Source organism: Pleuronectes platessa, chromosome 17, assembly GCF_947347685.1.
Source record: "Pleuronectes platessa chromosome 17, fPlePla1.1, whole genome shotgun sequence".
Lineage (NCBI taxonomy): Eukaryota > Metazoa > Chordata > Actinopteri > Pleuronectiformes > Pleuronectidae > Pleuronectes > Pleuronectes platessa.
Genome location: NC_070642.1, coordinates 21,192,923 through 21,205,245, shown reverse-complemented (window position 1 = coordinate 21,205,245; position 12,323 = coordinate 21,192,923). Strand labels below are relative to the sequence as shown.

Genomic DNA, 12,323 nt, shown 5'->3' with positions numbered 1-12,323 from the left:
ACTAATGTGATAATCATAGAAAGTGATGTGTTTTCTGAACGTTAGAGCATAAAAACCTTTTCATGAAATAACACAAATTAAAATATGAGCATCACGTGTCTCAATCTACTTTGTACAGTTACTATGAAGCACTGGGGGGGAGGTCAGTGTTTAATAAACTACATTTTACTCCACTTGAAGAATTCTGCTTAAAGCCCTGAGATCTCTTCTGTCACGATCTGGAGCTGAATGAATAGAACCGACTCGACGAGACAATGCCTGGGATTGTCGCGCCTCTATTTTTACCCCCTGATTTCACGGCGTTGTGTTATCTTTGTGTTGCTTTGTTTTGAAAACGGAATACATTATTTTTCCCGAGGAGTTTGGCTCAGGTGCAGATCGAGGCCTCGGCCTTTTCAAGCTGAGCCAGTTCCGTGGTGACGCTGTTTACAACGTGTGACACAAGCAATATGATTATCTGAGAAGAAAATACTTCATCACGCCCCCGTCTTATTTATACTCCACCTGACGCACATGGAAATATAAATAGTCCCGTATGAACAACGACTGAATGTGAGTGAATATTCCCTGATTGTCTACGCTGCAGTGACAAACAGGAAGAGACTCGTTTTTAGACATTTCACGGTCCCTCGTCATTTTGGTGGAGGATTTGGATGAAAAGTAAAATCTGTGGAGGAGCAAACAGGAGCCAGGAGAGTTCAAGCAGGTGTAAACGCCGGTTATCTCTCCCCAGAGGAAACGTGTCGGCTGCTTTCTGCTTCCACTCGACACCTGACAACCCACGATTATCTGATCTGGGACAAGCACGTTGACCCCGTGATCGCGGCAATTTAGAGTTTAAAGAGTGAGACAAACGTTCTTCTGCCTGTTTGAAGACATCACACACAGTGGGTGTTTACAGTGTGTACATACAGTATCTGCAGGGCGGAGATCTTGTCTTTGAGCACTTCCTGGGCCTTGTTGAAGTCTGACAGCATGTTCTGCGTCTCCCGGCTGTGCACGGCGTTCATCTCGCCCAGCTCCCGATCGTGCCTCTTCATCAGCTCTTGTTCATGAACCCTGAGGAGAGAGAAGAACATTTGAGTTTCTGAGAGAAATCAAGGTTTGAATACTTAAAGTATAAAGTAGTTTGCGGGGGTATGGGCTCTACTTCTACTTCTACTTCCCTTCTAGTTTTTTTAATGCTTTATTTTGTCTTATCTCAAGGCTCTGTACATGATGCTTAATCACTTTGACTTGACTTGCATGTGTCAGACTTCATACAGTTTCATTTATTTATCTCATAAACGGCTGACATTTCCCTTTAAGTCTCAATCAGGACCTGCAGCCTCTCGCAGGAGAAGCGAACACGATGGATTCTGCTGCTGAGATTAGAGAACGGAGGCAGAGTGAATTCCATGAACATATGCTCCTATGAAAACATACTGTGAATGTTAATGTGACAGGAGTGTGAGTCATGTGGGTCTGAGCAAAAAATAACTGAGATGAAGTGAATGAACCGAGACAGAGATGCTGTTTGACCCGAGTGCGAAATCTGACAAGTACGTGTCGACTTGTTGAATTCATTATGCAAAAACATATTTGGTAAAAGTGTTTAGATGATGCGATGAATTATTCATATGATGACGTGTGTTCAATTTGCCAGGATAGAAGGTTTTTTTTTTGCTGTGGGAGGAAATGAGCTGAACGTGGAGGGGGATGATGGAGACAGGGAATAAAAGATGATAATAGAGAAGCGAGGGGGGGGGGGGGCGGGTGGATGAAAGGGAGGAAGATGAGAGGGAGGATGGGATGGAGGAGGGAGGATGGAGGAGAAACATGGATTTCTGTCTGCCTCTCACTCTGACTGGGCCAAGTTTCCCTGAGGGGTGCACATCTTATCTCCCTCTCTCTCTCTCTCTCCCTCTCTCTCTCCCTCTCCCTCTTTATTTATTTATCTGCCTATTTTTATCCCTGTGACCAGGATTCAGACGGGGGGGAGAGAGGGAGGGAGAGGGAGAGAGAGAGAGAGAGAGAGAGAGAGAGAGAGAGAGCATTATGTAACGGAGGGAGAGATGTGCTGCGCATTAGGATTTCAGTGGAGGGCGAGAGAAAGAGAGAGAGAGAGAGAGAGAGAGAGAGAGAAATGGATATACATACTCAGGGAGGAATATATGGTGGAGAGCAAAGCATCATGGGAGCAGCCGTCAAAGAGACAGCACACACACACACACACACACACACACACACACACACACACACACACACACACACACACACACACACACACACACACACACACACACACACACTCACACACTCTTGAATGCTAGAGAGCAGCTGGACCACATTAGCCGGACAGCTTTTTAAAAAATTCATAACTTGCCGAAGGGAACGAGGTGATTATAGATTCCATTCTGATTTTACCCCGAATAACCTTCACATCTCGGAATCTATGGACTCCTGACACCCGACAGAGAGAGGGAGACTGTGTGTGTGTGTGTGTGTGAGAGAGAGAGAGAGAGAGAGGCGTATTTGCCTCGTTCTGTCTTTTCTCCCCCCCCCCCTCCCCTTCTTTTCATCTTGGTCTATTTTCATTTTGACTGGATGAGAGCCGAGCTGCAGAGACGATCATTCCCCCAAATAAAATCAGCAAAATCTAATTCAGCAAATTCCCTCTCCTGACAGAAGCGAGCGGGGGGGGGGGGGGGGGGGGGAGATGTGTTTCAACAACAGACAGGAAACAAAGATGGACGACACAACTCGAATGAAGTCAACGATACAAACGCTGCCATCTAGTGGCGAGGACGTCGTTTGGAGTCTGTGCAGTGGCATCAAGCCCCCAGCTGACCAATCGTGAGTCGGTGTCAGCTGTCAATCATTTCACGTTTCACCTCATAAAATACCTTTTTATTAATTAAAACCAATCTTATCAGAAACATGATCAGTGTGATAACAACTCCCTAACAAGAGAGAAACCATCTTTGAGGTATTTGATCCATCCCCCATCCACTAACATGGAGGAGATGGGGTTTATTAACAATACTGCAGCCAGCCACCAGGGGGCGGTTGAGACGCTTTGGCCTCATCTTTATTTAATGTTTATCTTCTGCACTAGGACATTTTGGGATTTAAATATTCGGTCAATCTTCAAATGTCGGTGATAACGTGTTGTTCATGATATCAATGGTTTTCTGAGCTGTTTACACTTTGTTAGTTTGTTTACATCTTTAATAAAAAAGGTGTAACTTGTTGATTGGTGAGTTTGAAATGTGTCGGGAGGCAGATTTCTTTCGACTCTCACCTTATCTGCTGATTGGCCTCGCTGCGGATCTTCAGCACCTCCTTGCCCTTGAGCTCCAGCTCTTTGGTCAGCGTGCTGATGTTCTCGTTGAGGGTGTGGATCTGGTGGTCCAGCTGAGCGATGTGGCTCTTCCTCCTGGAGACCTCCTCCTGCAGCTCGCTCATCCGGCCCAGCAGCTCACGCTCCTGAGAACCAAGATGAAGAATATTTTTAATTCTGTGTTTTGAGGAGTCGATGTCCCTGCAGGGTTCAGCTGTCCTCGATTAACTTCATGTTTTAATAACAATCTCTGTGAATCTATCGATGTGTTGAGCTCAACCGAACAGTGGATATTACCCATGATCCTCTGCTTCCTGAACCAGAAGAGTTTACTGCTGAATATTGGAGAAAAACACTGGTTTCTATTTCAAATTTTTCATTTAAGGGCTGTTTAAATAGGTTATTCTGGATGACGGAAGTTGTGTTGATCATAATAAACTTTCCATTTGGTTTAAAGGTCTGATTTTGGTCATTTTCTCATTTTGTATTAAGGTATATAAGAAATGAACCTGACCTAAAATGTGATTAATCTCATTTTCCATCTCGTCAAAGTCGAGAGGGAGAGGAGGCACAAAAACGAGGGAACGAGAACGAGAGGAGAAGAATAAAGAGACGAGAGGATTGGTTCATTTCAGGGAGTTTGAAAACTGTTGTGATTTATCTGGTTCTATTTTCCAGATGGATGTTGACGCTTGTGACAGACGAGTCAACAGCCTGTGGGTGTTTCAGGACACTGAGATTTATCTGTCCTCTCGTCCCGTCGTCCTGTCTTCACTTCTCACTCGCTCCGTCCGTTCTCTCTCTGAAATAAGAAGTGAAATCGTCCACCTCTTTTTTTCTGGGGTCTTTTTTTGTCAGACCCTTTCTGTTTCCATTTTTAAGTCATAATGAATAAATCAGGTTTTCAAATATTTATCGAGCCGACGCATTAGCATGGTCCAGACTCTGGACCAAGCGGGGGGGTGATTTCCTCATGTCAGGACTTTTATTCTTCATAAATGATATTAGCTGGTCAGTGTGATCCATCCAGTTTGATTGACAGTATATAATAGCTCTATATAACACTGGTTGTTTATAAAATACCGTTCACATGAATGTGATCTTATCATATTGTTTTTCCTTTTCTGGTCTTTACTTAATTCATGGGCTGTCGACATAGTTTGAAAATAAAGACGTTAAATCTGCCGTCTTGTGCCGAGTCACTGGTCTCATCTGTCAATCGAGAAGTTTTTTATAGCATCAAATAACTTTTGATTGATTTATTGATTGATAATTATTTCCCCAATTAATCAGCTTCTCTAAATCAATCGTACAGACATCACATTTATCTTTAAAGCTTGTATCAATAAATAAGGAAAGCAAAAGGTGAAATATGTGAAAATGTAATGATCCATAACCCTGCATTGATAAAACACTATTATAGAAACAGAGCAGATAGATGGACTCTGACGATCAGACGATTGATCCGACTGATCCCAACCTGAGCACGAACCAGACCCCCCCCCCCCCCCCCCCGCCCTCCTTCATCAGCCTCTTCCTCCCGTCTGTTTACTAATTGGAGGAATGAAAACATTATTTAACACAGCGTGACGACAATCTGCCGCCGAGCTCCTCCACCCTGATGACTCAGCTCGGGGAAGTTTCTGTGTGTCACTCTGCCTCCGATACGATAAACAAAGACTTCAACACAAACACAAACACAAACACAAACACCCCACGTCTCGGTTTGTGTGAATTCTACATTGACGTTGATAAATCCTTTGATTTTAAACTTGAACTATTGATCAACTGGGTGGATTAGAAGCTGTGTGATGAAATCTGTTGGATTATTTAGAGTCATAGACAAACAACCTCAGAACGGGAGGATGAGGGAGGACAGGGAGGATGACGCTCCTTCTAAATTAGACCTGCTGAATAGTGATGTGTTCTGTCCAACACACGCAATGGAACCGCCACGTTCCAGATTCAAGTCCTTTGTTGTCCGCCCTCAAAATCCGTCTCTGATTCTTTCCTGCACCGAGTAAACAGAAAAGGTTCCAGACACTAACGTCAGGAAAAAGTATTTATTCAGTGTCATCGCTTGAAATACTGCATCGTGGTTTTTATACCTCCGCAAAGCAAGTACAGTTTCATTCTCATATGAGGTCGACGTGACCTTTGACCTGAGTGAATGTTGGAGAGTGGAAGTGAGAGACGGTGCAGCCTGATTGGACTGAAGGGGACCGAGGTACGAGCTCTACTGAGATCACTGAGCTTTATTCCCAGTTAGAGAATCTGTGACCATTAAACCTATAAACCGATGTCGTTCATTACTAATTAAAGCACTAATGTCCTCTGACGTGTCCACACAGGACATAATGAAGTGACTAACGTCCCGAGGCTCCGTGTGGTGAACGTACCTAGAAGACACTGAAGGAGTCGACCGACACCTGAGGCTCAACTGACCGTTGTTCCTATCAAGGGCCATTTCAGTTTTTACAACCTCCTCAGTGGGTCGTTCTGAGTGAGTGAACACATTCATCCCTCTAATCTGTCTCAGAACGAGGCGTCTGATTCTCCTCACAGACGGTTTCAGTCCACACGACTTCCACAGACAGATCCTCCCCTGCTGGTGGATCCGTGCATAACATCATCTAACTTATTGTCCTTGCGTGTCACTCACAGTTCATAATTTCATCAGTTAATCGGTTTCACCAGCTTTAGACATATAGAAGCTTTAAGATGAGCTTTTGTTCATCATCGTGACCTCGTCCCTGCAAACTGAAAAACAAGGATTTGAGCTGAGAAGAGAAGAATCCTCTCGTCCATTCCTCCTGGAAAGTGCAACATTCTTCAACCACTTCTCTTCTCAGTCGCTGTGATGCCTGTCAGCGACTCCACGTAATGGCTGTGTGTGTTTGTGTGTGTGTGTGTGTGTGTGTGTGTCTGTGTGTGTTTGTTCAGCTCGTCTGTGTCCTGAGAGGCAAACGCCGGGAGAAATATCTCTGCTCTACACGAGCCGGTGGCCTGAGGTTTCCTGTCGCCTCGACAAATAGAGAGGAGAGGGACGGATGCTGCAAAGAGAACCAGATGTTCATCTCCTGCCAGAACATCTGAACATCTGCACGACAAGAAGATGAGACGGGAGCCACTGGTGTCGGGGGTGATTAGGAAGATTTATATGGAAACAGGGTGACCTCTCGGGTAATGTGTGTCTGTGTGTGTGTCTGTGTGTGTGTCTATGTGTGTGTCTGTTGACTAATCACTTCAGCACTAATTCTGGCTGATTGTAAAACACCCTCTTTAAAACTAATGCTGATATGTCGCTGTGGTAATTTAAAGACTTAAACCACTGGGAAAGTCCATCAGCGATAAAACCAGTTTAAATTTTCCATACCTGTGCCCGGTTGTTCTCCAGCGTCTTCTCCAGCTCGGCCTTAGCAGCGGCGGCCTCCTGCTGGTGGGTTTGTCTCAGGTGCTCGATGGCCGACGCGTGGATGTGGTTCAGCTCCGAGCGCAGGGAGGCTGACGGGGGGGGGGGGGGGGGGGGGGATGGAAGCAAAAGGGCACAAATTAAACCTCATTTCACTTTTTTAAAGGAAATATCACACACGGGAGGAAATACAGCTTTTTTTCTGCGAGTTTCCGATTTGGAGAAAAGCCTCGACCGACCTTTGGTCCTCCAGCAGAAAGTGCTCATTAGCCACAGAAGGCATTTTTTCCTTAAAGTCTTTTTTAACTTTGCACATAAAGAAAAAGTGCCTGCGCTGCCTTTACCCGAGTGGCCTTTTTATCCTCACTCCATCAGACACCTTTTACTGCAAACAGGCTGAGAGAGGGAGCGGTTATCACCTTCCTGCTCGAGTGCAACACAAGAGACGCAGCCGGAGAAAGAGTCTCTCTGCTGCTCTCGGGTTATTAACATGGAGAATGAAAACACATAGAAACCACACACAGGGAGAGGAGGGTGAGGGTGAGAGAGAGAGAGAGAGAGGTAATGAAATGATGTCAGGATGTGGGGGAGCGAGCGATGGATGGAAGCGGCTCTCCAGTGTCGGGGGGGGGGGGGAGAGGTTAATGGAAGAGCATTTATCACAGAAGAGCCGGGTGAGACCGACTGAGACACTTTGAGAGATATTCAGGTGAATGTTAAACTTTTAAAGTTCGGCTGATTTCCTCGTTTAACTGGACAAACACTTTTGGATTTTTTAAAGTTTATTTCTGTGCAAATCAAACATCCAATTATCTTTCATTTCCCACTGTACTGAAAAGAAAAAGATGTTGAAGAGAATAATAAAAACCAAATGTAATGATATAACAGTTATTTATAGAAATGCTATTAAACTCTGCATCGTGTCTGAGGGACTAATTCAGCATAAAACCATAATTCTAGTTTTCAGAATGGAATTTTTGTGGTGGTTAATATACGTGACTTTACAATGAGACACTCCATAAAACACTTTGATTTAATTTCTCTCCTCTTAGGTCCATATTGTTCTGAACACTTTAGTTATGGTGTCAATTATGAACCAGAAAATCTGAAATAAAGACATAAATAACATGAAATGAAGGAAATGTCCCACTGGCAGCACAGAATTCAAATCTGAAGTTGTTTCCCTGATATGTTATTTGTTAAAGCTGCGTATTAATGAGTAAAACCTCAAGTTTGAAACATCAGGATCATGTTGAACCATCTCTAAAGTCCATATTCACCCGGGTTAAGATCCAAAAACAAGTCCTACTGCAGAGATGAGGTTTTACTAAATGCAGAGTGACGTCAGATAGGATTCAGACTCGTGGATAAAGTTGATATTATATGAATAAAGTTCTGTATGGGGTCTGTACAGATGAGTGCACACGTACCGAGCATGGCCTTGCCCTCGTCCTCCAGCTCGAAGCGCAGCGTCTGCAGCTCCTGCTCTGATTGCTGCTTCAGCGTCTCCAGGCTGTGACGATGAGCCTCTCTGATCGACTGCAGCTCCGCGTGGTGGTGGTGACGGAGACGCTCCTCCAGATCCTGGTGGAGGGGGGGGGGGGGGGGGATGAGCCGGGTGGGTGGGGAGGACAGGGAGAGAGGGGGAAGAGAGGGGAAAGTGGGGTAGAGGAAGAATTGAGACAGATAGAAGAGAAGCAGTGTGAGAGGAGGGGGAGACGTGATGGGAGGAAAAGAAGCAAAGAGAAAAGGGATTGAAAAAGAGAGGCAGAGAAAGATAAGGAAGTGTTTTAGCCTCAGTTTTTAAATCCTGTATTCGAACAGTTTCTCCTTCATCAACGAGGACGAAGGAGAGAAAACAGGACGATCAATTCACAGAGTTTGAAACAAAGTGATTCATCAGCCGAGGAGAAAATATAAATCACTTAAAGGTTTTTCAACAAAGTCATTTTCCAGAACGACCTCGACTGAAACTAAACTTCGCTGGAAATCATTTTCTAAGCGAACTGCAAAGTCAAAATATATTTAAATCATTAAAAAAACAAATTTAAACAATAACACATTTCTGCAGCAAAGTTTTTGAGAAACTAAGTTTAAGAAAAATTGGACGGCTAATCAAAACATTTCCATAAATCATTGACAGGGTTTTAATCGATTCATGTTCAACCTCTAAACACACACACGCACACAGACACACACACACACACTTACACTTACATCACACAGCGATTCTTTTTTTGTATTTGTGTGAACCACAAATTAAAACCTGGCGTTGTGTGTTTGCTAATTCCCACCACCCGACTAAATCTGATTTTTCAATTATCACCTCATTAGCAAACCGTAAAATAACCCAAGTCCTAAAATGCACATGTTTAAATACGCAATTTAATTCAGTTCAGGAGACTAACAGTTAAAATATTTCTATTTTCAAAATGCATTAAATGAAGAAAATGTGAAAACACAGCTGCTATTTCCGTCTCAGAATATTCAACAGGGCTCAGATCTCATTTCCATAATTACACAAAGAACTAACAGCGCACTTTCGTGGACGAGGAGAATTGCCGCTCACGCTGAGTTTAACTTGTTTTTCTTCGCCGGGGAAAAATATTACGATGCCATTTTGCCAAATTATAACTAGAAACCATCAAGAAGGGAAAAGAAGATGATAATAAAATGATTATTCATGGAATGGTCGACGGGAACATCTGCGGCGTCTTAATGCTCCGACATGAGACGCCTGAGGGAAACGATTCAGGGGAAAGAACCAAGCTGCTGAATATTCAGATGTGTGTCCGACTCGGTGTGGACGTGGCACTCGAGCTGGTTTTATGGTCACAGATTCAAAACCACAGAGGTGCAGATCATTTATGGAAAGACGTGAGGGAGCGGAGGGAGAATAAAGTCCTTTGTCCATTAAATCACATCAGCAGCTGGAGGTTCGGTCACAGAATCAGGACGTGGCTGCTGAGCTCTGATCCATTAGAATTGATCATTGGTTCTTTTGTACAGTGGGTCGGTCAGAGAACTAGACCTTCTATATCTGTAAATAAAGGCAGAACATTAATTCCTCCTCATCACAGTGGATCCTATAATTATAAATTGACTGTAACGTGGCTCCATTCATGTCCTCCTCCTCCTCCTCCTCCTCTTCCTCTTCCTCTTCCTCCTCCTCCTCCTCTTCCTATAGTATATATATAAATATCTGCAAACCTTTTCCAAGTTTCCAAATACCATCAAGGAAAAAGTCCTGTTTTTAATGTTGGTTTAAAACGCAGATCAGGATTCAGATCTACGAAACTCAAAGATTCAAAAAGTCAAATTTAATTCTGAACTGTCTTTACTCACAAACTTATTTTCATCAAATTTCTTTGGAGTCGAAAATTGAACTTGAATTTGAGAAAGCTCCGGAGACGCGTGTGGGAGAAAGATGTGTTGTCCTTCTTTATCGTTGGTCTGGGTGAAAGTTGATTCTGAGTAATATACATAGTCAATTTTATTACAGTAACAAAAAGTTACTCAAATAAACTCGGCATGAGTCGTAGAAATAAGACGAGGAGAGAATCAATGGTCTGTCGATGGCTTCCTGCACAGACTCCACTTCTGTTTGCAGCTTTTTGTAGAAGCAAATCCAAAAGAACTAATGTGAACCCAATGTGTGTGTGTTTGTTTGTGTGTGTGTGTGTGTGTTTGTGTGTAGCAGGGATTTGTACCAACTTTATTACTCCCTGGATATCACTGTGAAGTGTGAACAGTTGACGCCACTGAATGTGAATGTTCCTCCTTCCACCCAAACACATAAAGCGCACACGCACACAAATCAGCCCTCTAATGCCTCCACTCTGGATAATTGAGTTTTTCCCTCTCTCCCTCCCCCCCCCCCCCCAAGCTTTTAAAGACTTCATTCCTCCTGCCACACACACACACAAAAAAAACTGAAACTGTGACACAACACACACGACTCTGAGTGGGTGATGAAAATGTTGGTGTGTTTTCTTTACAGCTGTGGCGAGCGAGTGGGGGCGAGCAGGAGGCGAGGAGAGATAACGGCGAGGAGCATGTTTGTCAGAGCAGTCGGTCGTTGTGTGACACTGATGTGATCCTTCTCCTGCACACAGACACACAACCGTTGCCAAAAAAAACCACACAAAATCACCAGGACGGCGTTTTCCGACCTCCATTCTGACTCGAGCATTAACGCAAATTACAGCGTCTGAGTCGGGGAATGGATTTTGGAAATGTGATCCGAATCGACCTTCACTGTGAAAGTAGAGGATTAGAGTTGAGGAACGTTTTCTTGGATCCTCGAGGAGCGTGCACGTTGTGTTTGTGCACGTTGTGTTTGTGCACGTTGTGTTTGTGCACGTTGTGTTTGTGCACGTTGTGTTAGTGCACGTTCTGACAGGAACCAGAGGAAACGAGGAGATGTCTCTTCAGCGACTCGCCGCCCGACTGACCTCGACTCTGACGAGACGCCAGTGGATTAAAATGTCACTTCTCTGGAGTCGCTTCTCAGACTGGCTCTTGATTCGTTGAAATTAATATTGCGTGTAATTACAGAAAGTAGCTGTTTGCGTTTCAAAAATATGGATCCTAGCAAACTTCATGATTTAATGGGGAGTTTAGTTGTTCCGGGGATTTCAGATGTCTCCAGTTGCTTGATTGGTTTGATGTCACTATTAAGAGTAACAGCCATTGCTAAGTTCATCTCGACTGTTTGAACTATTGAATTACACAACAGGAAACATATTAATGAACCAACAACAGGCGGAGAAGACAAAACAAACAAGATGCAAACAAAGGAAGGAAGATCATTTCAAAGGTTTTGGGTGATTTGGTGCGAAACCCTGAAAATAAACATAATTATTCCTTTACATGTGAGCTCCCACTGGTGTTTAATGGATCATATCTGTTGATGAATGTGTGTGTGCGTCTGTGTGTGTGTGTGTGTTCCCCACCACCCACCTTCAGGTCACGCTTCCTGGTGCGCTCCTGGTCCTGCATGGCGCAGCAGTGCACCTCCTGCAGACGGTGCTGTCGCCTCTGGTGCTCCGTCTGCAGCTCGTCCAGCTGCATCCTCAGGTGCTCCCTCTCCTGGGTGAACTGGTGCTGCAGCTGCTGGAGCGACGACTGCGACTGGGACAGCTGCATCTCCAGACTCTGCTTCAGCAGGGAGATCTGAGGGGGAACAGAGGAGGTAAATGTCACCGGAGTAAAAGATTGAGAGTGTTCCTGAGTGGAACGAGGCACCGGGGCTACAGATTAGCATGTTAGCAGGAGAACTGGAGGGATAAATGAAGGAGGCAGCAGCAGGAGGAGGAGGAGGAGGAGGAGGAGGAGGAGTGAGGAAGAGTTGCCGTCTCCAGGGAGCAGCATGTTTGGTGCAGCGCAGCAGAACAGCGGAGGGCTAACACAGGGGTGGCAGTCAATTAGGCTTTAAACAAATAAAGCCACATTAAGATGTTTGCTCCTCTTAAAGCTTCCAGCAGAAAGAGATTTTTATCTTTTTCACAAATCCATTTTTCTGCACCTCACTGCAGTGCATAATGAACTCTAGCTAACGCTGTAATGAAACAAATACATTATCAGCAC

General features: G+C 44.3%; 1 protein-coding gene across 1 annotated transcript in view; it reads right to left on the bottom strand.

Annotated features, from left to right (window-relative positions):
- Window positions 1–12,323, bottom strand: part of fam184ab (family with sequence similarity 184 member Ab) — an 80,120-nt gene that overhangs the window by 10,563 nt on the left and 57,234 nt on the right. Inside the window, exons 14-18 of the mRNA XM_053445228.1 lie at window positions 11,697–11,909; window positions 8,165–8,318; window positions 6,699–6,826; window positions 3,284–3,468; window positions 913–1,059 (exon numbers count right to left, since the gene is read on the bottom strand). Of these exons, the coding sequence (XP_053301203.1) occupies window positions 913–1,059; window positions 3,284–3,468; window positions 6,699–6,826; window positions 8,165–8,318; window positions 11,697–11,909 (827 nt within the window). The remainder of the gene's footprint in view (window positions 1–912; window positions 1,060–3,283; window positions 3,469–6,698; window positions 6,827–8,164; window positions 8,319–11,696; window positions 11,910–12,323) is intronic.